The sequence below is a fragment of the Thermothelomyces heterothallicus genome, assembly GCF_042370625.1.
Source record: "Thermothelomyces heterothallicus CBS 202.75 unplaced genomic scaffold P884_scaffold_1, whole genome shotgun sequence".
Lineage (NCBI taxonomy): Eukaryota > Fungi > Ascomycota > Sordariomycetes > Sordariales > Chaetomiaceae > Thermothelomyces > Thermothelomyces heterothallicus.
The window spans coordinates 221,074-244,796 of record NW_027192562.1 but is presented as its reverse complement, the minus strand read 5'-3'; the positions used below and the strand labels follow the sequence as shown (position 1 = coordinate 244,796).

The window sequence follows — 23,723 nt, the reverse complement described above, 5'->3', positions numbered from 1 at the left end:
CGTTCCCGCGGCGCGGCCCCAACGTCATGGATGTGTGGCCACGCAAGCATGATTTCGCCAGCCGTTCAACGACTTTGTCACAGCGACAGGCCTGCAATCACCATTCCCCTCTACCCCTCTCCGCGGGCTCCGCTTCCTCGAGGCGCGTTTCGCTGGGAGCCAAGCAGCGCGTCCGGCAACGGCTTTCCGCGACAAAAAGAAAACAAACAACAGAGCGCACAAAACGTTGGCCAACCTCCTCTGGGAGGGGCTGGTGATACACGACGCAGGTATGGAGAAGTGTGCCCAAAAGTCCCAAGTCGAACCATCCAGTCACCCAATCCCAATTGAGCCCCCGCCATCTGTTCTCTTTGACAGGTGGAAAGGGTTGTGACGGGTCCACTCGGACAGCGAATCGCCGACCGGGTCAGACGAGGACCCTGAAGACACCAGCGAATCCGCGGCTTCGGCTCCGATCAACGTTCAAGCGTTGGCGGGGTGGGGTTAGTTAGTTAACGTCAATTGACCATCCGGAGCGAGTGAAGTCCCCCTGTTCGTCCGACCATTGGCACCAGACCAGCCTCCCCATTTCACACCCATCCGAGAAAGCTTTCTCGCCCTTCGCCCCGGCGGCGCTGAACAAGGACGCGCGACAAGAGGCACGTCGAAGCAATATCCGTCATGTCGATGCACTACTACAAGATTGTAAAGTGAGGCTAGAGGCCAGGCCCAGGGCGATTGGTTGACGAGAGAAAGAACAATCTTCGTCGGCAGGTTTACGTCAATTTACCCCGAGTGTCGCCGAGCAACGAGTGTGACAGGAGAAGAAACCCCTGCACCATCCATCGTGAGTGATGTCGCAGGACCGCCAGCTCAGCATTACTCAACACGCCAATGAGGAGGGCCCAAGAGCTTCTTGGCGACCAGTCATCAGCTCCGAACAACGGGGAATAGTTTGGACCCTCACCGCCGATGAGGAATACGCAGCCCGGGAGTACGCGCCGTCCCCGTTCGCGATGAAGCCATCCAAACCCATCTAGAGTAGACATTGGTGGCAACGCGGGAAAGTGAAGTCCGGAGTGCTCAAGTGATCCACATGACACGAAAGACAACCGAGATGGTATTCACATTCTTGCTTGCTCTGCCAAAGTGTGCACATGATACTCCGTATGTCATGATAGGTCGCCAAATGAAAACAGAAAAAGAAAAAGAGCAAGGAAACAAGAGCGAACCCCGAGTCAAGATGTCCAATACTCCGTAAGCCTGTATTGAGGAAACCAAAATGCCATCGCCATCCGTTGCCGGCCCGCCATGTAGTCCCCAATCTCCACAGTTTACGTAAATCTCACTTTGGAGGCTGAAGCAAGAGCATGCCCAGCTCGACGACCCAGATCAGTGCGTCCAGTAGTTTTCCCAAGACCCATTGTACCGCCACCGCCCCCTGAACGCCTGCCAAGACAGATTTCACCATCAGCAACAGCAGGCTGTTGATCACGCCGCCTCCCGCCTGTCGCCCACCACCCGTCTTCTCCCCCGGTATCGCCGCGGCAGTCGCTGCTCTAGCGTTAGACGAACCGCTGCCGACGGAGACGGCAGATGCGGCATCCGACGAGAACCAGACCGTCGCTCCGGGAGGCGGCGGTTCCCGTCATAGGTTCTTGACGCGCCGGTTGGCGACGCCGAGCTTGCGGTGCAGGCTGTCCGCCGCGTCGTTGGCCTGATCCAGCAGGCTGTTCTGATGGGCGACCTCTCCCTCGATCGCCGTCCCCAGCTGGTGCAGCTTCCGGACCGCGGCCCCCAGCAGGTTCACGCGCTCGTCCTGCTCCTCGACGACCAGCTTCTGCCGCTGCAACAGGTCCTCGTTATCCAGCTCCCTCGTCTCCTCCGTCTCCGGCGGCGGCGCCCCGAGCGTCCTGCCCGCCGGCCGCCGCGACCCAATCAGCTTGGCCTTGTCGCTCTGCCCCTGCTCCCCCCGCCCCGCGTCGCCGCCGCCGCCGCCGCCGCCGCCGCCGCTGCTTAGCCCCCTCGCGGCCAGGCTCGCGGCCAACTGGTCCAGCAGGCCCTTCTCGTACTTCGCCGCCTCGACCGCGTCCCTCCGCCTCGTAAACTCCCCGCCGCCGAGCCTGCCGCTCTCCTTCATGACCCGCAGCCCTTCCTCCAGCGGGCCCATCAGGCTGCCGGCCTTGATGAGCGCCTTCCGCGCCTGCGCCTCGGCCTCGCGCGCCTCCGGGTCGGAGGTGGCGTGCTCCTTGCGCGCCAGCGCCGCCCTGGCCGCGCTCAGCTCCGTCTTCATCTCCTTGTTGAGGTCGACCCACGTGGCCGGGTCGCTCGCGGCCGCCAGGTTGGCGTCGCGCAGCCCGATGGCGGGGATCCGGCCCTCGACGCTGAAGCCGGACACGGACGAGGAGCCGACGCCGCCGCCGCCGCCGCCGCCGCCCGCCGAGGGGGGCAGGTTCAGAAAGGCCCGCCACGCGGGCGTGTCGCGCCACCGGCGGTCGGGCGGCTCCGCGATGGCGCGCAGGTAGCGCTCCAGCCCCGCGCGGCGCTGTTCCGTGAGCTCGGGCGACGAGACGGTCGAGCGGAACCAAGACTTGGGGGGCAGCGGCGCCGGCGGCGGCGCGCCGACCAGGCGGGTGAGGGTCTCGTGCAGGGCGGCAAACTCCGAGTAGCGCTTCTGGACGACGAAGGAGCGGAGCGGGAGGCGGAGGGTGATGTTGTAGAGGGTGTATGGTTTGCCGGTGGGGTTCGAGTTGTTGTCGGTCGGGGTGTGTAGAGAGGTGGTGGGGATGGATATTTCGAGGGGGGGTGCCATGCTTGTTGGTCTCGTGTAGCGTGAGTGGTAGTAGTAGTAGTAGTAGTAGTGATAGTTCGTTGGCTGGAGGATCGGAACGACCAGTCTGGGATGGAAGTCGAGTCGCCGCACGGGGCGGATTCAAGTCGTCCGAGTGCAAGTGATGGAGAGACTCTAGATGATTGGTCGAAGCTGCGTTGAACGGATAGGACGGATAGGGAAGAGGAAGGGCCGCAGGTGCTGACCGGCGCGTCGTTTCGGGCGTCGTTTCGGGCGGCGTTTCGGGTTCGGATGGCGGTCCGAGGTGGAAGAGCGATCGAAGAGCGGCCGGGTTACTTTTGACCTGGAATGACCTCGGGATCCCAAAAGGGAAGATCTTATGGCGGCACTCGTCGTAGCGGACAAAAGAGAAAGTCAACAAAAACTGGCGGGTATCTCGCTGTGGAACAATGAAGAACAAAGGAACTTGATGCAATGTGGGTGCCTGAAGTTTGGTGATGCATTCGATGCCTGGTCATCGTTGTCCGGACGCTTGCTTTCTCGCCAGGGCACAAGATGCATGGGGGTCACCAACTTGCCTGCCGGGGGACCGGGGGTTTCTTGGATTCGATTGGTCGCCTGGGCGCACCTGAATGCTCCGCAGGATGTACGAAGTAACTAAGTACGTACCGCGGTCCGGCCCCGTAGTACGGTGGGTTCTCAACCCGCCACTTCGCTTCATCCTCACACCCTCGCGCCGCCGAGGCAACATCAAGTAGCCGCAGCTCGCTTGTCTTTTAAGGTTGTTTGGCAACTGCAAGCATCGCAATTATGGGAGCAACATGAGCATGGTCTAAGAGATTTCGGCAAGCAATACACTGTATGTACAGGAGAGATTCCCATATTACGTCACTCCGCTGATGCGGGAGCGTGTTGCGCTCATCGAGCCCTCCTCATTCCGCATCGATTTTTCAAGGCCAGTGACATACATCCATTCGGGTCTGTGTATATCAGGGAGCTGTCCCTCGGTGGCGATTGGTGCGGGTAGCTACTAGTAAGCTCGCTGGTAGTGAAGGATCGACGGGCTTGATTCACATTGCCATCATTTGGCGCTAGACGGGACCACGGCGTCTGTAGTCTCGTGAGAGATCGATTCCTCTCCATGAATGCAATGTAGGTCTTTCTACCACGCGCATGACAAAACTTGTTGAGACTATTTGAGAAGTGCCATGGTAGCCTGGAGGGTTCCTTTTTCGTTTTGACCAAGGATACAGTCGCCGCGAGACTGCGTTCAGCAAAGTGCCTGGGTACCTTATCCTGGGCAAGATGGCTAGTGATCGCGAGAGGGACCCTGGTAATATGGCTCCTTCCATAGGTGGGCGTTTCGCAAGAGACAAATACAGATCAAAAATAGGGGAACAGGCAGGAATGGCCTACAACTAATTATTCGTAATGACATGCTTAGCCATGATAATACGTAGAGAGGGGACAGGGGTAGCTAATAAATGGAAGAAACAGAGGAGTCCCATATCACAAGATCCCTCTAACATGATCTTGAATGAAACCTTACCAGCGCACAGCTGAAGCAACTAAATTTACCACTAGTGATACATTGCATAGTAAGTGGTACCATAGGCTATCAATGGGAAACTCCATCTTGATCTTGAGAATCTGCGAACCTCAGGTTAGAAGTGCGGCCTCGATGCACGACATGAGCTGCATCGTGCCCCACCATTTCGAGATGACAAACCCGGTTGTGGCCATGTGTGTTATTAGGTTTCAATTACAAGACTATTAGGTGCCTACTTAGCTAGTTCACTCTCTTTGAAAATTTGGATATCTTCGCGAGTGGACGCGAGCCTGCCGAGGCCTGAGAGGTCCAAGAGCGTTCTTAGAAAATAAGGGGTATGTGTGTGTGTGTGTGTGTGTGTGTGTGTGTTTTAATCGGTCCTTCTCTCTCATAACGAGATACCTTTGGATTAATCGAGATATGCCGTGAACATGAATGGGCCAGGAGGTAGGTAGTTGAAAGCTTCAGACGGCCGTTTCCCGAGGGCCGTCGTACCCGTGACAACTTTTCTGAAACTCGGTCCCCGCGAATCGGAGCGAGGTTCGTGTTGCTCTGATCAATCTCATTAAAAGACGGACCGAGCTCTATCAACTCGGTCTGGCCTTGAGAGCAGTTGCCGGAGACCCCCGATATTTAGCTCCAATATAACGGGGCGAATTAAGCGAAGAATATAAAGGACGCACTTGCCAGAATCCGGATAGAACTGCGGGGTATTAATTATTATCTGCCGCTGTTTTTGATTAACACTACCATGTCGGCACCATCAAGGGCACGGAGTCGAACCGATTCGCCGAGACTTTGCCTTGTTGTCTCTAATCCCAACCCTTCTCATCATCTTTCCTGTTGCAAATTCGCCATGGAGATCTGCAGAAGAGCCTAATCCTGGCTCGTCAACCGCGAGATGCCAAATGCCGAGCTATTGCGTCTAGGTTTGGGGTGGAAAAAAAGGGAAGGAGGAAAGAAGGGAGAGAAAAAGAGAGAAATCAGCTTGCTATATAGCGTGGGGTGAGTGAGCGTGGAAAGAGAACAGGCATCTTAGCTCTGTCTGCCTCATCTGAGTGTGCAAAGACGACCGACCACCGTGCTGTCAAGACCAACAAAGTTGCCGCCATCATGAAGATGCTCTCGGCCGCGCTGGCGCTGGTCGCACCTGTCCAAGCCGGCCTTCGCTTCCCGTGCTCGACGCTGACCGTCCAGCGGCTCGACCCCGTCGTCGAGCCGGGCAAGATCCCATCCGCCCACGTCCACCACATCGTTGGCGGCAATGCCTTCAACGCCACCATGGAGGGCGACGTTGCCGAGAGGGCTACGTGTACGACATGCCAGATGTCCGAGGACTTTTCGAACTACTGGACGGCCCAGCTGTACTTCAAGCATCCCAACGGCTCCTACCATCGTGTGCCCGTCGTCCCCGTCCAACCCCTTCTGGGCGGCTCGGAGGGTGCCCGGGCCGGCCTAACCGTCTACTACACCCAGCACGACCTGTTTAGAGATAATCTCGGACAGCAAAAGATCACATCCTTCAAACCGGTAACCTTGCCATCTCTGCTAATACTCTGACATCGTTCGCATTGGATTATAACAGCCGGCCAAGTCTTCTAACTGAAGGGGCACCGAGAATTTGAATAGGGTTTCCGAATGACCGTGGGCAGCCCGACTGTGGAGGGTAAGCCTCAAGTCGGCCTCCGCTATCAGTGCCTGCAAGGCCAGTTCAGAGGCCCTGAACTGGACGACTTCCCCTCGCAGCCGTGCTCCGGTGGCATCTTCACCACCCACCACTTCCCAGCGTCAGTTTCAACCCCGATTTCCCCCCGATTTCCCCCTCTTTCTCCTTCCTCATTTTAGCGCCTGCTTTTACATCCTTTTCCTCCAACATAAGCATTGAGGTGACTTCTTCTTCTTCTTGACTGACTCCTCTCTTCCCTCTCCCCACCCCCTCCCCCGGCCTACAGCTGCTGGGACGGCAAGAACCTCGACAGCCCGGACCACCAGTCGCACATGTACAACACGATCCAGAGCGACGGGTTCGTGCCGGCGGGGCCCTGCCCGTCCTCGCACCCGGTGCGCATGCCGCAGGTGACGTACGAGACCGTGTGGGACACGACCAAGTTCAACGGCATGTGGCCCGCGGGCGCGCCCAACCCCTTCGTCTGGAGCTTCGAGGGCACCGCGGGCGGCACCCACGCCGACTACATGTTCGGCTGGAAGGGCGACGCCCTGCAGCGCGCTATGGACCAGCCCGAGTGCTTCTACGACGGCTGCGGCTCCATCACCAAGCAGGACATGGCCGTGGCCAACCAGTGCAGCATCGAGGAAACCGTCAAGGAGGACGTCGAAGGCTGTAAGGGTCTTATTTTTATTTCATTTTTTTTTTGTTTTCAGCTTTCCTTGATTTGGTCGGCCCTCGCGTTGGTCGAGCTGTTTCCGGACTAACCTGAGCAGGGCTGGACAAGCTCCCGGGTCGCTAAGCCGCGGCGTGTTGATAGGGCGACACGAATTCTGAGGAAATGTGTGCGGTCTGACGCTCTGATTGCGTTCGTTATGCCGACGTTTTCTTCGTCACCTATCGTTTGAACACTTTGTTGTTGGGATGCTTGACCTTGTTGGTCGAGCCACTCGTTTTATGTTTACTCTACTCCGTACCCCTATGCCAAGAAGAATTCATCAACAGAAGGCGATACAAAGACTTCCCCAGCGGAGCAGATCCGATAAATATCGGACTCAGCAAGTTCCCATAGTCTATTCTCACAGGCAAACAATGAATTTCGCGCAGGCTATGCTTGTAAGCCAAACGCGGACGGCGGAGACAGCACCCAACGTGTGCAAGGATATAGAGGGCCACTCCATACCAAAGACCATCCCTTGTTCTGCCATTACCGACCGCGCTCCCGTGTCATATGCATCACGTTTCTCCGGGGAGCGCGCCCGCAAACCCGAGTGATTACCTCCTCCATAACCTTCGCGCCATGCTCTCTCCGCCCCCTCTACCCCTCAACCCCCTGGTGCCCATTTTACCAGAGCCCGCTCAGCCCCCCGCTCAGCCCCCCGCTCAGCCCCCCCCCTTCTCGACCCTTTTCAGAACGTCTCCTGATCATCCGTATGCTCCGTCTCGGGAATCTCGAATCCCTCCTCAGTCGAGTAGAGGATGGCCTGGATCTGCTTGACAAGCCCGTCTTCCTCCTGTTCGAGGTTGGGGTCCTCCTCGATCGCCCGCTGGATCAGGACCTCGATGTCGCGCAGCTTGTTGAAGTAGAAGTCGCGCTCCCGCTCCAGCCCGACCACCGTCTCTTTCAACGTGTTGTTCTCCTGCTGCAGAGCGGCGGTCGCGGCGCTGCTCACGGCCTTGGTGCCGACGCGAGGACCCGTGGTCGGGGTTGTGCCGCCGGGGCGCCTCGCGGCGCCGCTAGCGGCGCGAGGAGGGGCCGGGCCAGTGGTGGGAGCCACCTGGGCGCCTTTCCGCCTGCCGACGGCGTCGTACTCTCCGCCCGGGTAGTACTGGTCCCAGAACCGCTTCGTCCACTGAAGGAATTCCAGGTTGTCCTGCATCTTGCACTTGACGAGCGCCTCGACGGGAATGGACCGCTCGATGTTGTGTTTTGTAAACGTGTCTAGCACAAGGGTGGCGTGTTAGCAACTCGTGCGAGCCCTGCGCGGGGGAAGAGAGGAGGGGGGATGGGATGCCTCGCAAAACGTACTCTGCAGGATCTTGAAGTTCTGGATGTAGGCGTATTCGGTGTTCACGTTGAACTTGACGCGGGACATGGGCACATCAAGGAAGATGCTGTCGTACACCTGGCACAACGCGGCGCTGTTGTGGGGTGTGCGTGGTCAGTCAGCCTGGCCGACTTTCTCTCCGGCGAGCTCCATTGCGGGGTTGGAAGCTCAGTAAGACCTACCCGGTGCCGCACTGCTCGACCTTGGTGATGTTGAGCTGAAGGAGGTTGTTGAGCCATTGCACGAGTTCTTGCCTGCCAGCGAAACCGTCGTCAGTCCGCGTCGTGGAGCGTGTCGGTCGCGCGCGACAGCGCGGCGCTGTGCGGGGATCGGGTAGAAACCAACCGAGATTCGCCCATCTTGATTGTTTGGATATGCTGTAAGGAAGATACCGAGAGGGTCGACAATGGAGGATCCGCGTCCGAAATCGAGAAAGGAGCGAAAAAAAAAGGAATGAGGGTGTGAAAAGGTTGCTTTTACAGCAGTGGAACGCGAGCAGCTACGAATATGTGAAGACGAAGAGGAACTTTCCGCTCCAGTCGCTGCCAGTTGATGATCTCCCAAACCAGAACCAAAAAAACGGGCGTCGGCCAATCAACCATGGTGGGGGGTTTTCCGTTGTGGGTGATGCACGTCGTTTCTTTCGTTGGCCCGGGCGGCTTGGCGGCCTCACGTGATGATAACCCCTAGAAATACCTAACGGTACGGAGTAGCTCCCTACTTCAGGTTTAGGTGGACTTACAAGTTGGCATTTTCGATTCGTGGACTCGAGCGTAGCACGTTAAATAGTTCCAATTCTCGAGCGAAAATAATCTACAATTCTATTTTGATTTCTTTTCTTGCAGTTGCCCAAGGTATTTAGCAGGCAAGGACCATTTTCCTCCCGTCTTCGCATCCTTGTCCTCCTGTTCTTGGCGGTGCTTGGCTCAAATGTTGTTAGCTGGAGCTGGAACATAAGCGGCGGACTTTTGTGCTTGGGACTTAGGCCAGGTTTACAGATGCATCGATAAGACTTATGGTGCCTCTGTAAAAGCTTGTGGCGATCCTGAAGACACTGATATCAGGTATTTTGTGAACAATCATTTCTTGAAGCACGTCGACACACTATGAGACAGCTGCCACAATGGCCTCTACTGTTTGAAGAACAAGAGCACAGAACTCGAACTTTGCCAAGTTCGTTAATGCTCACGCATCGAAGGGTATTATTTTGCCGCTGCTATGGGAGTTTAGCACCTAGGCGTGTATGTACATACATACACAGGAGCACTTGTGGAAACCATGCACCGAGCTTCTGGTCAGCACATGGATTATATAAAGAACTGATTCACCTTACTTAGTGTGCGGTCGTCCGCTTTACATTTCTACCGACGATGATGGCGAAACTGATGAGTCATGGTAGGCCAAACATGCCTGTATCAGAAGCCTCGATGATAAATATGGATGTCTTCTTCGTGCCGAGACCTCGAGGTCTCTGCAATGACAGTGACAAGCGCGGGCCTTCCTGGGCCAACCTTTGTCATATTATGAAGAGGCTTGTCTTTGAATTGATAACACGACCCACAGCTCAGGGAGTAGGGGCGACAAATTAGTGGTGGTGGTACACACTCTGCAAGCTTCTCAGGATGACTATATGGTTAGAGCTAATAGCACTCCATGGCTGCGTTTCTACCTGCGTCTGAGACTCAATGTAGTCAGGCTCGGAGGGGTTTGGATGAGGAATAAGACGACATACTATTAACGTCTGGAAATTCCAGTCAATTTTTACCTGTTGTTATTGTCTTTTTATTTTCACAGCTAACGATTGTGCTAGTAGTACGGACTTATTTAACTACAAGGGTGGCAACTTGTGCAACTTGTACAACTCAGGAACAGACACCAGCTAATTAACGTCGATGGTCTTGCTGCGCCATAAGCCTCATTTTTAAGCTAGTTCGTACACAAAGATATGCATGATAAACATGTCAAGTGGTGTATCAGTTCAGAGTCATTGATGATGAGTTAACCCACGAGAAGTCCACAAACTCTCGTGTGTGCACGCGTCAACACCCAAACAAGGAACGACCGACCTATAGTCAGGGCCGCATCGGGCTCAGTTCCATTAATATCAGCCGTAGAAAGCCGTTCGCTGTGTTTCAATTCGACCGTACTGTGATCTCCGGTAGCTCTTCCGTAGCTGGGTTTACAGGTACTCCTCGGCAAAGGCTCGAATTCTCCTGCCCATACCTCCCGGTGGAGATGTGATGTGCTGACAATCCCCTCATCCCTTGCGCTCAGTAGAATACACTTTCAATGTTACACGTCATGGCAAAATCACCCCTCAATTCCTCCAGTTGTGGAGCCTCGTGGCCCTCTCCGGCAAGGACTCTCTTCAAATACGGCGGTGAAACGGCGCGCGTCGTTCTCATCGAACTCACTAATTACCGCAAGTCAGCATTGGGTCTTATAAGACACTGTTCGATTGATCTGACCGTGCACGTGGATGCATACCTGTGCAGAACTCTGCATCCAGGCCAAGGGATAGCCTTGTCTCAGGTACTGCTCCCGGCGGCACTGGTTCCAGCCCGAGATGATGGTGCCCCCCGACCGAGGCTGGGGCCTGGGGGCTGTGGCGTGAATCTGGTGCTGTTGGGGGGTAGCATCCATGTCCACGTCAATGGAGGCGGGTGTTGAAGGAGTGGATTCGCTGAGGCCCGGGGTGGAATCGCGGGTTGACGCGTCCGTGTCCGATTGGCGCGCCTTCTTCGCGACGGGATAGCCATTCAAAATCTGCAGCTCCGGTTCGTCGCGGCATCTCTTGCGCGGATTGCCAATCTCCATGGAAAAATCCATTTTTTTTTGAAACGAGTGTGGTTGGATTGGAAAAGAATGGTTGGTTTCCAACGAGCGGATATGGTCGGTTCTTTCTCGCTGCGAGAAGCAAGTCTCGGGTGAGTTTTGGTTCCTGGGGGAGATCGGGAATTGAGCACGACTGTTCGTTCATTGAGGGCACTGTACGCCAAGACAAAGGGGCGCTGGGTTCGCATTGTTGCCTGGCCAACCAATCGTACGATCTGCAGGGACCCCCGCACCGAGAGACGGATGGACCTACCTAAGTACGGAGAAACGACTGCGAACTCGGTCCCGAGGTTCCTTAGATAGGACTGTGTGAGAAAACCCTTTCTGAGAAAAAGGACAACGAATTGCTAGGACAGGGCGATGATGGTGGACAATAGTGATAAGTCTTCCCGGTTTGCTTTCTTGCTTTTTCTTGTTGACAAATTTTTGTTGGCAAAAAAAAAAAAAAAACATAATTACCCCCGACTCAAATTGCTAGATCTTCCTTACCTCGAAATCGCTCCACCGCAGTGCTCTTGCACATCTGGACCACCAAAAAGCCAATTGCGTCGCAGGCCAGCTGAGTGTATTCCTTCCCGAGCGGCCGTCCACATACCAGCTCCGCACGCGTGGTGTGTAGACGATGCCGCGCAATTTCTTCTGGATCCAATTGTTGAAGGACGCACCCGCGCGGGGCGTGACTTGAATCTTGACTCGTTCCGTTTTGGAAGCATTCTGATTGTCGAGGCGGCCAATCACTCGCAGGATATACTCGGCCGAGCACTCGATGTTCACGAGCGCCGAATGGCTAGAAGGGAGAGTGTTGGATCCGGTGAGGAAGAAAAGGTTCGGGAAATCCGGAAAGCAGACACTGCCAAGTCATAAGAAGCCTGTGTAATCATCTAGCGAAGTCAAGGTTGGATGTCTACACACCCCATATAAGCCGATGGGAAGCTCTCTCCCTGGTGCCAGATCGTAGGAAGCTCTGCCCCGCCCAAGCCCTTGATTGTCATGGGGGCCAGAGTCTCTTGGGCTCTGAAGCCATTGGGCTAGGATTATGACGTCGGCGGGAAAGGAATCAGCATCTCCGGCCTGAAGCTCATGTGGACCGACAACAGCCAAGGCATCTGACCGCGGCAATCTGACTTTGGGATCGTGAAGAATGCTGAGGTAGCCATGGTCCAAAACTGGCCATTTCGTTCCAAAGTAGAGCTAGCCAGTACCTCCATATTCTGTTGGAGGCCGGAAATGAACGAAAGAGCCTGCCATAGTTAATTACCCCTCTGCATTGAGTCTCTTCAAAAGAACCGGAAAACAGGGAACCGGACCCACCATTTCTGCCATGCGGGAACTGAACCGTTCCCCTTAGGTGCAATCCAATGCGGGCTCTTAATGACCTGCACTAAGCTCCAGATCGACGTATGTTGGATAGCGCGCAAACACGACGTACCGTTTGCCGGAGTCCCGCTCAACGAAGTGGACGCGCCAAAGGAAATCATCCTCCAGCCACTCTGCAGCGGCGCACTCTTGTCTCAGGCGGATGTGACTAGAGCAGTCGACACGAGAGACCACAGCCTCGCTGTATGTCACAGCTCAGCCTTTGGTATGTGTTCTTAGCCCAGGTGCCTTCCACAGCATCTGTCTTTTCGAACACGGAAACCATGGCGGTTGGCATGCTTTTCCGTACACGGATCAGGGCGCAGATGCCTGTTGTTTGAGGGGTTGGCACCTTATCGTCGGCAATGACGCCCGCGTAGAGTCGGACAAGAACTTACCTGAGAGGCCTGCTCCGACGATGACTATGTCTAAGGTCTGGGTTGATTCCATGGTGATGGAATGTTTGGTCTATTCGATGGATGGCCGCTTGGATAGAACCGCTTAGATACAGGCATTTCTTGTTCTTTTATACCCTAGGCTTTCTATACCAATGACACTCTCCATCAGCAAAGAAATCACCGGCCAAACTATTATCAAGCCGCCGCGTTCTCAGGATATTATTAATTACATTAGCGTCAACTTCGCTATCCCAGTCATTGTCAGGACTCATGGCTAGCGTCACTATACAACCATTTCAGAAGCTCTCAACCCGTGGTCTTAAAGAAGGGGGAGGGGCCGGGTCGTGGTGATATATCGATTTGTTACCGAAATAGGAGTGGTCTCGGAAAGATAATCGCCTGTTCGCAGGTTGGCGGACTGTCTACACAGCTTCAACTGCGAGATGAGCGGATCCGACCTACTACGAAATCGGTGGCTGTGTTGTATAATTAATCAATAATTGTGACATCGCAGGTCCATTGTTCTCTCCCCGTTGGCGTGTCTCAGGGCGAGTTTGAATGTTGGTAGACTCTGGTATCATGATAATACTTACGTAAGGTACGGAGTACCTTGCTCTGTAATCCGTACCGAGGCTGATAGTGGAAGTTGTGGCCTGGTCGACAACAGAATAGAAACCAATCTTAAAAAAGGCATGGCACCTCATAGCACTCAAGATTTTTCAGCGATCGACTGGCTGTTTCAAACTATCTTCTTGAGGTTATGCAGAATATTCAAGACCGAATGAATCCTGCCACTGCAGTAACGTGCCGAGAACGCCATGGCGCGCGTACTTGGTTTCATTGCCCATTGTTCCGGGTTAGTAGCACGTTAGTAGGGGGGTGCTGCGTTAGTTGCTCAAAGAGCCAAGCACTCAGGTGCGCATGGATGCCAGCCCACTAATTACTGCCGACGGTCCCACAACCCTCAGAAAGCATGGAAAGGACCAGAAAGGGCAGTTGATGGAGATTTTCATCAATCCATCAAACAAACTTAATCCAGGCTACTCGCTATTTCGCCTGGAGCCACCGGACACACATGTGATCGCATTGGGATCGCGCGAACGAAGGACGACGGACCGAGGATGATGGAGGGACCGGGCCCGTTTCAGATTCGGCGAAAGCCAACCGATGCAGTTCCGGCCCCGCAACCTGCCGCTTCTTGTTGGGGCTCTGAGGAGAAGCCGCCGCCGCTTCCAGCACGTCCCGGGCTCCGTCCCGACGTGCAGCCATTGCAAAGGCCGGCCTCTCGCGGCGCGGAGCCACCGATCTTGCAGATTCCTCCCGGCCATGGTCTCCGGTCGCAAAAGAGCATGCCAGAGCTCTCTGCGCTGGCGGGCGACTCGCGTACCTCGTCCCCCCCAAGTCCGTTCAATGCCGCACCGGCCACTCCGGCCGCGACTTTCGGGCCCGGCGCCAGCGATGGCAAGAAGTCTTTCGTGCAGACCGCCCTCGCCGAGGCACGCCACTTCGCCGGCGGATTGATCCCCCACCCAACCGAATCGACGAAGCATTACACCATCCTCCGTCACTCACCGCCCCTCATCTTGTACCGCGGACCCAGCACCTCGGTGGAAATCACCATTTTCAGCTCTCCCGATCATCCGCTCCCGGCAGACCGCACCCTCTGGCTGCAGCAGCGCGGCTTCTCTGGGGACTGTGGTATGAAGATCAAGGCGTTTTTCAACGCTACCGACAGCTGGCTGCACGTCACCCCCTCGACGCAGGTCGAGCCACACCAGGTCGCCGCCCACACTGAACGTGCCTGGCAGAGGGACATCGGAAAGGCTGCAAAGAAGTTGCTCAAGGACAAGGGGCCCAAGAAAGCTCACGTACCGAGAGAGACTCACGTCATCCGGGTCCCCGAGTCGTCAGATGACGGATACTTCCGCATCCTCCTCTGCACTGGCAGGGGCAGGCCCGACGACGCCACCGAGGGCTCGTCCAACAAATGCAAGACGCTGTGCGTCAGCCCCATCTTCCGCGTCGCCAGCGCGTCGACCGACTCGAGCGTCTTCCGGGGCGCTTCCCTCAGCACCCTACCCCTAGAGATGGGCGTCTACGTGGCGTCCATGGTCGCCGCCTCAACCGTGAACAAGTACGCCGCCCCGGTCCTTGAACCGGTTCAGGGCGTCATCAACACGGTCCGACCAGGATTCGTCGCCGAGACGGTTGGCGGGCTTGCGTACGACGAAGTGAGCGAGCGGGCCGCCGAGCAGGAGGCAGAGCGTGACCGAGCCTTCTTAGCGGCGCACCAGGCCCACGTCGCCCGGTCACTCCAGGCAGACCCCAACGCCATCCAGCCCGTCGGGCCCGACTCGGGTCCGGAAGCGCCCTTCCCACTCCAGTTCCAGGGCAAGGTGGTCGCCGGCACCGGCCGCAGCCAGGCCGAGCTCGGCATCCCCACCGCTAACCTCTCCGGCGTCCCCGACGAGATCAAGTACCGCCTCCGCGGCAACTATTTCGGTTGGGCCCGGCTCCTCCCCGCAAAGCAGAACCGACCCGCCACCCGCTCAGGGACCAACGACGACGCCCCATGGTACCCCGAGTGCTACCCTCCTCGGTGGCACCAAGCGATCATCACTATCGCCCCGCACTCCCCCTACGCGGCCCCGTCCGTCACCCCCAAGCCTTACGTGGCAGTCCACCTCCTCCACTTCCCCCCCCCTCCCACCACGACAACGACGCCACCCTCTCCGGCCGCCGCCAACCTCGTCGGCAGGTCCCTCTCCGTCACGGTCTTGGGCCTGCTCCGGCCCTACTCCCCTTCGCCGGCCGCTTCGGCCCTGCCCAGGAACGCCAGGATGGACGCGCACGCGCGGGACGTGTGCCTCACGCTCGCGAGCCTGGGCCGCGAGAACTGGGGCCCCGAGTCGGGCGCCGTGCGGGCCGAGCTGGAGAGGCAGGAGGCCGAGAGGGGGGTGGCGGAGCGCGCGAGGGAGCGGGCCTCCCGGGCGCAGAAGATACCCGGGCAGATGCACCGCATCGGGGTGCGGATGAGGTCGGTGGGGGAGGAGAGGGATCGGATCAGGGGGGTGGGCGGATACTGGGTGAAGAGGGGTTGATGGTGTTTTTTTTTTTTTTCATTAATTATTACAAGACAGGCGAGGCAATTGATTATCTGTCAGGGTTGTTGATGGCGGAGTTCAAGAGTTAATCAGGAGGAGAAAGACGGGTTTGCTTTAAAACTAGCTCTTTTTCGATATTGGCGAGGTGATTTGGAAATAGGATTACTACTATTAATTAGATCTTTTAATTAATGGATTGTATTGATGCAGGAAGGAATGCGAAAGTTGCAGACTGCCCATCTACAAAATCTAGTGTGTGTGTGTGTGTGTGTGCTCTCTAACTACACTCCGTAATTAATATTCTCTGTGTGCTCTCCTCAGGTCAGGAGTCAAAACCTTTATTAATTATAACTCCGGCCCCGGTGTCGTCCAACCTCGGACTATCTTCGCTAAGAATCGGTCTATGTATGCAATGGCATGCTATTGCACAGTGACGCGTTCACTCTGCGAGTCGATCTTTCAAGAGGAGCAAGCCGCTTGACAATAATTAAATTAGTGACCGACCCCGGTTGGGTTCCAAAATCAGCAAGGAGGGTATCCTGCTCGACACGTCACCGAAGGTATTTACTCGTTCTTTGAGCGCTGGGCCTCCTTCAGCAAACGAGTTCTCGGCTGGCCCCAACATCCATCCACTCTCGTCAGTCGGTATCCAGGGCCGATACCCTTTCAAGCGACCCACGAAGACTGGACTCTGGAACAAGACGGCTCTGGCGCACACCCATCTGGTCCTTGGTCTTCATGCTCGAAGCCAGTGGCTCTACACGCTCGACTAAATTACACACGTGGAGCAGAGTGCCACGTCCTCAAGCAGAGTGTGGTCAGCTCGTGAGCCCCGTTCAAAGTCCGGGGTAGCACTCTGGCGGTCCGGCTGCATCTCGCCCGGCATGACTTCTTGATTCTGTTCTGTCGGCGCCACCACTCTGCGCGAGGCGGCCCCGTGGCACCGGAACACACGAGTTCTGATTCCGTCTCCTCTCCCTGCCTGGTTGAGCAAAGATCGACGGGGAAATCGGACGCGGCGAGCCAAGCCCACGATACCAAAATAGCATCCCACACGTAATTACCTTGGTTCAGGAGATGGTGGTGTGGTGAAAGGACGGTAAACCCCGTTTTTTCTTTTTCTTTTTCTTTTTTTTTCTTTTTTTTTTTTTTTACCGGGCGCTGTGGGCGTTTGATCTCCCGCACCAGAGTCGATCTCCTTTTTTATCGTGAGCGCATCTCATCAAGCTCGCGCGATCTTCGACCGTTGCGAGACTTGGCATTCCGGTATTTGGGATTCGGAACGGAACTGATCGTTTCCAACCCCCCAACCCCTGCGCAGAGCCGAGCGGTTGCGAACCAAAGCCAGAATTGGGACGGGACGTCATCCGCCGACAGCCCGGTTTTTGGGATCACGGCGCACGGCAGAGCCATTCCGCATTGCCGCACTAGTTTATCCAGCATATTAGCCGGCCTCCAAACCCACCAATGGCTCCTGCCGCCGCACCCTGTTTTCGGAAGGCCTGACGCACCCCAGATCCCCCTTTGGGTGGTATCCATGTGGGGAGTTGGGGAGTCGCGTGGCGCGCCCGATTCTTCTGTTGACGGGGCTGCCGCCGAGGAGCGCCGAGCGTGCATCGGCGGTGGGACTCGAGAACAGAATGGAAATTGGAGGACTGGCGGAGTCGTCACAGCTCACTGCAGTGAAGCTTTGCCCGGCCTGGGGTGGGCTGCGGTGCGGATGGGGAAGCCCGAGTTGGCGCCGGCCTTGGTATCCGTGGGAACGTTCATCCAGGTTGCCTTGCAGCCCAGCGCCCTGCTGGGGGAGAGGGAGTAAAGAAGGACATGCTGGATGGGGCGGACGGATACCATACCTAGCTATATATTATGTATCTGCGCCGCGGCCTGTGACAGGAACCACTCAACTCCTCTGAGCCTTCAGGACTCTTCCCCCCCCCCCCCCAAAAAAAAAATCCTCGACAAGTCTTCACTCGGTCAGGTTCCGTGTCGCAACCATGAAGTCCTTCGCCCTCACCACTCTGGCCGCCCTGGCCGGCAACGCCGCCGCTCACGCGACCTTCCAGGCCCTCTGGGTCGACGGCGTCGACTACGGCGCGCAGTGTGCCCGTCTGCCCGCGTCCAACTCCCCGGTCACCGACGTGACCTCCAACGCGATCCGCTGCAACGCCAACCCGTCGCCCGCTCGGGGCAAGTGCCCGGTCAAGGCCGGCTCGACCGTTACGGTCGAGATGCATCAGGTACGTTGGATGAATGAAAGGGGAAAGGAAGCAGAGGCAGAAGGGGAAGGCGAAGGGAAAGAAAAAGAAAAAGAAATGGAAAAGAAAAAGAAATGGAAAAGAAAAAGAAAAATGAAAAAGAAAGTGGAAACCGTCAGACTAACTGGGGCTCCTCCCCCCCACCCCTCCTTTGATATCAGCAACCCGGTGACCGGTCGTGCAGCAGCGAGGCGATCGGCGGGGCGCACTACGGCCCCGTCATGGTGTACATGTCCAAGGTGTCGGACGCGGCGTCGGCGGACGGGTCGTCGGGCTGGTTCAAGGTGTTCGAGGACGGCTGGGCCAAGAACCCGTCCGGCGGGTCGGGCGACGACGACTACTGGGGCACCAAGGACCTGAACTCGTGCTGCGGGAAGATGAACGTCAAGATCCCCGCCGACCTGCCCTCGGGCGACTACCTGCTCCGGGCCGAGGCCCTCGCGCTGCACACGGCGGGCAGCGCCGGCGGCGCCCAGTTCTACATGACGTGCTACCAGCTCACCGTGACGGGCTCCGGCAGCGCCAGCCCGCCCACCGTCTCCTTCCCGGGCGCCTACAAGGCCACCGACCCGGGCATCCTCGTCAACATCCACGCCCCGCTGTCCGGCTACACCGTGCCCGGCCCGGCCGTCTACTCCGGCGGCTCCACCAAGAAGGCCGGCAGCGCCTGCACCGGCTGCGAGTCCACCTGCGCCGTCGGCTCCGGCCCCACCGCCACCGTCTCCCAGTCGCCCGGTTCCACCGCCACCTCCGCCCCCGGCGGCGGCGGCGGCTGCACCGTCCAGAAGTACCAGCAGTGCGGCGGCGAGGGCTACACCGGCTGCACCAACTGCGCGGTACGTTTTTCAACCCCGTTTTTTTTTTTCCTTCCCTACCTTATTTGGTTACCTAATTAATTACTTTCCGGCTGCTGACTTTTTGCTTTAGTCCGGCTCTACCTGCAGCGCCGTCTCGCCGCCCTACTACTCGCAGTGCGTCTAAGGTCCTAGGCAGGGCACCTCCTCGGTCCCTGACCGGCGGCCTCTTATTATAACGACGCCTTGTCGAGGGCTTGCTTAGGACCCTCGACACTCCAAGCATTCTTGTACATAGTTTCAACTTTTGCCAACTGTGAATACATTTCGTCGAATGATTCATCATGAGTTTCATCATCACACGAGCGGCCACACTCTGGTCTCCGGCTTGACCTTGTTCTCGGTGTGCGATGTGCGATCGCGGCCTAATGTTAGTGAAACTGTATTAGTTACCGTCCTTTATTACCTCGAGTTCAAAGCGAGCTGGTATCCCTGCGTAGGTTAGCTCTTGTGGACCCTTCAGGCCCAAATAATCAATAAATACTCCGTAATGAATCCAGAAACACAACCCTGTCAGAACTGAATCGAGTTGGCTTCGATCATTAGTTATCGCTGTACCTGCCTCTGATGAACGAAGAAGAGATGCGCTGCCGAGGTGATTACAAAACCCTGATAATAGCCAGATAACAATCAATCTGAAAATACCGTGACCATTGCCCGACTGCATTGGAGTCAATATCAAGCAAATCGTTGCACTCTTATCAGTCTCTAATTCGTGGTTGTAGTTGGTTTTGGATGTTGAACGATTTTCCGGGAGCCTAGCAACTCTCTGTTCTCATAATACCAAAAACGTAACCCAACTAGCAACTGGTTGGCTCAATGGTCTAGTGGTATGATTCGCGCTTCGGGTTGATCACCCTTGATTTGAATACAAATCATGTGCGAGGTCTCGGGTTCGATCCCCGATTGAGCCCCTTATCTTTTGCCCTTGTCAGCAAGCTCTTTTTCGCTTTCATTTTCTTTTCGTTTTCTTACTGCAATACTCTCCTTTTAATTTCTGACAGGCGAGTCATTCAGTTAAAGTCACATCCAGCAGCGAGGCAAGTGGAATCGAAACAGGGATCATTTGCTGTGAAGCGTCACACTTAGGCCAGGAACTCATTGAGCATTTTCGGATCTACTTCTTGCAATCTGCTGTTGTTTTCGATGGCCGTCCCACTTTGTCTTTGTCCGTCCCCTCCTCATACAGAAACAACATGCATTCATTGCCACTGAGGCGCCGGCCGGACTGCAAAAAGGAAACAAACTCCCCAACACCACCGCACCTGGTGAATTAGCCTGCTTTCTCCCTTCACCGCTCCCTTTAGGAGCCCTTGCAACCTCCGAGCCACCTGGAAACTGGAAATCAATTATTCCCCCAAAATCTCCTCAAACGTCGTCGCGCACTTCTTGCGCTGCCCCCCTGGTCCCCACCCCGCTCCGGCGCCGGGGCCGGGGCCTGGGCCGGAGCCAGGCCACCGGGCATTTCCTGCCGCATCACCCCCGCTACGACCACTAGTCGCAGCGGCCCAAGGGCGACGAGAAGAAAATGAACAGGAGCGAGACGGAGATGGCCCCTCCTTCCTTTTCTCCCCCCCCGTCCCGCCGTGGACGGTAGCCCGCCGCGAGAGCCCGAGGCGCCCGCCCGGGTCCGATGGGGACGGGGAAGACGGCGACAGGAAGCGGACGAGGCGGGAGAGCGTGCCGGTGCGTCTGAGGCCCGAGCCCGTCCTGGCGTTGGTGCTGGCGTCGTTAGTCGCGGTGGTGGTGGTGGCCTCCGACGTGACGGACGGTGCACTGGAGACCGAGGCCCGGATGGTGGTGGCGGTGCTCAGCTTGTCCGTGTCCGTGTCCAGGTCCGGGTCCGGGTCCGGGTCCGGGTCCGGGTTTCGGTCCGTGGCGGTGAAGAGGCGGGGCAGGGTCTTGCTGCCTTTGCCGGGAGTCGGGTGGTGGGGTCGATCGGCCCCGTGGAGAACGGCTTTGTTTGGGGATCGGGGGGAGGTGCCCGCTTTCCCGTTATTGCCGTGGCTGAACGCGGGGTCGCCCTCGCCGCTGGATTCGTCCGTGTCGGAACCGTAAAAGTCGTGCAGGATGTAGGGCTGCTCTTCGCCCCGGATATCGTTGGCGATGTGCACGCTGGGCAGCGGCGGGGTCGACGACCGCACGCGATGCAGCTTGCCGTACCGCGCCCCAGGGGCGCCCTCCCAGTAACTGCCGTCGCTGTCGCGGTACGTGTACACTTGGGTGTCGGCATCGTAGCCTACCCGTACCATGCCCTCGGGCAGGCGCTCCTCGTCACTGTCGAGATAGGACCAGCGACCCATGATGATGAAGTTGGATTGAATGTACGGTAGTACGGAGGACTGTAGTGTCGGGAATGCTGCGGGGTTGATGGTGGGCTGACCGATAAGGCCGTGCGCCGTTGGGGCCAGGTAAAGATATGCACGATTGTGTATGTAGTGTGCACGGTTAGTGTAAGTCAGAAGTTCAATTTAGGTGCGCGGTCGGGCGCTGGCAACCTGCAGCGAAGCGGGGCTGACGGCGAAGTTTAAGGCGGATATTCAGAGGCCGAGTGGAGGGTAGATCCTTTCTTGCGTGGCTCTGGTATTACGTGGTCAGGGTTTCAGCCTTTCGCTTCCGCAACGATATGGGAGTGCGGTTCCAGAACGATGGAACTACGTGCTCGTGTAGCAACACAGAAACCTGTCCCCTGTCTTGCGTAGGGTGGAGGTGTACGGATTATGCAAGGAGGAACGACCACGCAATGGGAACAGGGGAAAACTGGGGAAAGAGATGTATGGATAGTTCTAGCCAAGACTAAGCTCTATGACCCCGACCAGTCGCCCGCCATCGACGCCCTCGACTTTCCTTTCGACGGATTTCCGTAGTCAAAGGTAGTCGAAAAGGAAAGAACAATGCACACCACACAAAACCTCAGGTCATACCGGTAGTTATTCTCCACCCAATCCTAAAACAGAGCAGGGCCCTGGCAAGCCCAAGAAAACTTGTATAGAGAGAAAAGCTGGAACGGAAGAAAGCACAGACCTATACAAGTAAAAGAAACAACATGGAGGCGCACGGGGGCATCATCAGTCATCCCACTCTTCGTCAAGCTGGTCAATCAGCCGATTCTCGTCATCACGGTTCCGGTGCCTCCCGTTGGGAGAGCCCGACAGTGTGTGATAACCTCTCCGCCTCGGGACGAGCCGGGCGCATGACGCTGTCAGGATGATCAACAAATCCTAAAGCAGCGGACGAGGGAGGTCAGCGAGGCAGCCCCTTACATCCTCCGAAGCAGCCGTCGTACCTTGATGAAGCTCCAGATACCCGCCCACATGCTGTAGTTCGGCAGCTGCCTCCAACCCCGCGCATGCGCCACCGTGCGCTGGTAGAAGACGCCGCCCACCACGTATACCATGACCGTGATGAAGAAGATGATGGCGAAGACGCTCCCTGGACCGACGCTGCCCGGCTTGTGGGGCTCGGCGGCCGCGCAGGCGTGCTGTGACCGTACCTCGAAGAAGTAAGCGCACTCATACGGATCCGCCATGGCGAAGGAGAAGGCCGTGGGTGTGTCAGGGTCGTGATCGCAAAGAAACGAGATGCTCGCGGATTTGCGGAGCTGTCTCTGATCCGTCCCTCCTTTTCCATTGTCTTTCTCCCTGTCATCATCGTCTTCATCATCCCTACCACCCCCTCTCTCTTCCCCTCCCTCTTTCTTCTTATCTTTCTTGTCATCGTCTTTCTCATCGTAGTCCTCGTCCTCGTCGTCAAAATTGAAGCGCTCGGATCTCGCCCCTCCATGAACCTTGGATCGCTTGTCTGCGCTCTTCTCGGAAGGGCCACATGGCGAACCGCCTGTGTACTGGAGAACGAGCTTCCGCCCGCGCGGGATAAGCTCTCCTGATTGTTGCCTGCCAGAGAGAGAAGGTCAGCACCTATGCCGTGTCGAAACGTAACAAAAACAACGAGCGGTCCATACCCTAGCGAGTAAATTTTCCCGTCGGCTTCGTAGTACGCGCTGATGTTTGGCCACAGCGCTTTGTCCACGCCAACGACGTCCTCCACCTTCTTCACGACAGGCTCGCAGATGTTGAGCGTAAAGTTGTACCCGTAGTCCCAGCCCCTGGCTACGTAGTCTTCGGTTGGTGTACCCCTTGGCGGCTTCTCCCCCTCAGCGACAGCAACCGCTATGTCCGGGCGCAGGTCGAAGAAGGCGCCGTTGACGGAGGTCGCGACGCATGGTGTGTGGACCGGAGTGGTTTCGGTAGACGTCTTTGTCGCTTCTTCGGCAAAGGACACCCCGGCGAGTACGGCGAGAGCGAGAAAAGCCCGCCGCAGAAACCGCCGGGAATGCATGGTTCGGTTGGCGTCGGGATGCAGGCCAGCGGGAACCGCGAAGGTGCCTTCAACACCGTAGTGGGATTGGCAAGGAGCAGGTGCGCGCTGTCGCGCTGAGCGATTGGGGGGTGGGGGTGCGCAGGTCCGTTCATGCAAGACTCTCGCTCTGGGCGGGGAGTGCGTACGGTTGGCCGACCAATGCGACGTCCGACTTCATGTGCGAGCGGTTCCCCCCCAGGCAAGGAGAAAAAAGTTGTTGAAGATGGATCTTCGAAAGACCCCTGATGTGGCTTTTGCAATGGGTGTTCTTGTTAGCGCTGCGTGTCCTTGGGTTGGGGGCGGGCCGCGGCTTTTCGATAGGTTGCTGTCTTGGCAAGTAGTGGATGGGTTACAGGGGCAAGCACGCAAAGCCAGGTACAGTACGGACGTAGTGTACTTTTCGCCCCGTTTCACGTTCTAGCGTTTCAACGCCCCACTTCCCTACCTGTATGGCTCAGCAATATGGTTAGTGTATGTACGGGTATCCATGGCAACCGCTCGATGAATTTGAAAATTCGAATGCTTCGCT

The 23,723-nt window shown here is 56.9% G+C and overlaps 9 protein-coding genes and 1 non-coding gene across 10 annotated transcripts; 4 read left to right on the top strand and 6 right to left on the bottom strand.

The window, feature by feature from the left end:
* Positions 1 to 1,627: 1,627 nt before the first annotated feature.
* On the bottom strand, positions 1,628 to 2,791 carry P884DRAFT_189100 (uncharacterized protein; the record flags this gene model as incomplete). Its single annotated transcript, XM_069437413.1, has 1 exon — positions 1,628 to 2,791. The coding sequence occupies one exon, from the start codon at positions 2,789 to 2,791 to the stop codon at positions 1,628 to 1,630; it is 1,164 nt and encodes a 387-aa protein (XP_069301373.1).
* Positions 2,792 to 5,432: 2,641 nt separating this feature from the next.
* P884DRAFT_304069 (uncharacterized protein) lies at positions 5,433 to 6,787 on the top strand (the record flags this gene model as incomplete). The annotated part of the gene is made up of 4 exons (XM_069445073.1): positions 5,433 to 5,849; positions 5,949 to 6,106; positions 6,272 to 6,660; positions 6,762 to 6,787. The coding sequence occupies 4 exons, from the start codon at positions 5,433 to 5,435 to the stop codon at positions 6,785 to 6,787; spliced, it is 990 nt and encodes a 329-aa protein (XP_069301372.1).
* A 607-nt stretch (positions 6,788 to 7,394) lies between these two features.
* On the bottom strand, positions 7,395 to 8,392 carry P884DRAFT_265666 (calponin homology domain-containing protein; the record flags this gene model as incomplete). The annotated part of the gene is made up of 4 exons (XM_069441965.1): positions 7,395 to 7,927; positions 8,015 to 8,127; positions 8,216 to 8,287; positions 8,379 to 8,392. 4 exons carry the CDS (start codon positions 8,390 to 8,392, stop codon positions 7,395 to 7,397), a joined length of 732 nt encoding a protein of 243 aa, XP_069301371.1.
* Positions 8,393 to 10,443: 2,051 nt separating this feature from the next.
* P884DRAFT_265665 (uncharacterized protein) lies at positions 10,444 to 10,862 on the bottom strand (the record flags this gene model as incomplete). Its single annotated transcript, XM_069441964.1, has 2 exons — positions 10,444 to 10,446; positions 10,521 to 10,862. The coding sequence occupies 2 exons, from the start codon at positions 10,860 to 10,862 to the stop codon at positions 10,444 to 10,446; spliced, it is 345 nt and encodes a 114-aa protein (XP_069301370.1).
* A 353-nt stretch (positions 10,863 to 11,215) lies between these two features.
* P884DRAFT_265664 (uncharacterized protein) lies at positions 11,216 to 12,674 on the bottom strand (the record flags this gene model as incomplete). The annotated part of the gene is made up of 5 exons (XM_069441963.1): positions 11,216 to 11,273; positions 11,464 to 11,718; positions 12,180 to 12,254; positions 12,298 to 12,439; positions 12,623 to 12,674. 5 exons carry the CDS (start codon positions 12,672 to 12,674, stop codon positions 11,216 to 11,218), a joined length of 582 nt encoding a protein of 193 aa, XP_069301369.1.
* A 1,297-nt stretch (positions 12,675 to 13,971) lies between these two features.
* On the top strand, positions 13,972 to 15,723 carry P884DRAFT_295529 (uncharacterized protein; the record flags this gene model as incomplete). Its single annotated transcript, XM_069444336.1, has 1 exon — positions 13,972 to 15,723. The coding sequence occupies one exon, from the start codon at positions 13,972 to 13,974 to the stop codon at positions 15,721 to 15,723; it is 1,752 nt and encodes a 583-aa protein (XP_069301368.1).
* Positions 15,724 to 17,668: 1,945 nt separating this feature from the next.
* On the top strand, positions 17,669 to 19,108 carry P884DRAFT_213884 (glycoside hydrolase family 61 protein). Its single transcript, XM_069439216.1, has 3 exons — positions 17,669 to 17,963; positions 18,143 to 18,817; positions 18,909 to 19,108. Exons 1-3 carry the CDS (start codon positions 17,721 to 17,723, stop codon positions 18,960 to 18,962), a joined length of 972 nt encoding a protein of 323 aa, XP_069301367.1. The 5' UTR covers positions 17,669 to 17,720; the 3' UTR covers positions 18,963 to 19,108.
* Positions 19,109 to 19,648: 540 nt separating this feature from the next.
* On the top strand, positions 19,649 to 19,749 carry P884DRAFT_t19. The gene has a single exon. It is a non-coding gene; the product is annotated as a tRNA-Pro (tRNA).
* A 273-nt stretch (positions 19,750 to 20,022) lies between these two features.
* On the bottom strand, positions 20,023 to 21,331 carry P884DRAFT_288443 (uncharacterized protein). The gene has a single exon (XM_069443951.1). It carries the CDS (start codon positions 21,136 to 21,138, stop codon positions 20,185 to 20,187), a length of 954 nt encoding a protein of 317 aa, XP_069301366.1. The 5' UTR covers positions 21,139 to 21,331; the 3' UTR covers positions 20,023 to 20,184.
* Positions 21,332 to 21,597: 266 nt separating this feature from the next.
* P884DRAFT_325932 (mannose-6-phosphate receptor binding domain-containing protein) lies at positions 21,598 to 23,588 on the bottom strand. Its single transcript, XM_069445458.1, has 3 exons — positions 22,797 to 23,588; positions 22,122 to 22,728; positions 21,598 to 22,056 (listed from the first exon to the last, which is right to left on the bottom strand). Exons 1-3 carry the CDS (start codon positions 23,171 to 23,173, stop codon positions 21,904 to 21,906), a joined length of 1,137 nt encoding a protein of 378 aa, XP_069301365.1. The 5' UTR covers positions 23,174 to 23,588; the 3' UTR covers positions 21,598 to 21,903.
* Between the last annotated feature and the right edge of the window lie 135 nt (positions 23,589 to 23,723).

Coding starts and splice junctions, on each gene's coding strand:
- P884DRAFT_213884 (XM_069439216.1), top strand. CDS start 17,721: ATGAAGTCCTTCGCCCTCACCACTCTGGCCGCCCTGGCCGGCAACGCC. Junction 17,964..18,142: donor TTACGGTCGAGATGCATCAG/GTACGTTGGATG, acceptor CTTTGATATCAG/CAACCCGGTGACCGGTCGTG. Junction 18,818..18,908: donor CCGGCTGCACCAACTGCGCG/GTACGTTTTTCA, acceptor TTTTTGCTTTAG/TCCGGCTCTACCTGCAGCGC.
- P884DRAFT_325932 (XM_069445458.1), bottom strand. CDS start 23,173: ATGCATTCCCGGCGGTTTCTGCGGCGGGCTTTTCTCGCTCTCGCCGTA. Junction 22,729..22,796: donor GGGAAAATTTACTCGCTAGG/GTATGGACCGCT, acceptor TCTCTCTGGCAG/GCAACAATCAGGAGAGCTTA. Junction 22,057..22,121: donor GTATCTGGAGCTTCATCAAG/GTACGACGGCTG, acceptor CCGCTGCTTTAG/GATTTGTTGATCATCCTGAC.
- P884DRAFT_288443 (XM_069443951.1), bottom strand. CDS start 21,138: ATGGGTCGCTGGTCCTATCTCGACAGTGACGAGGAGCGCCTGCCCGAG.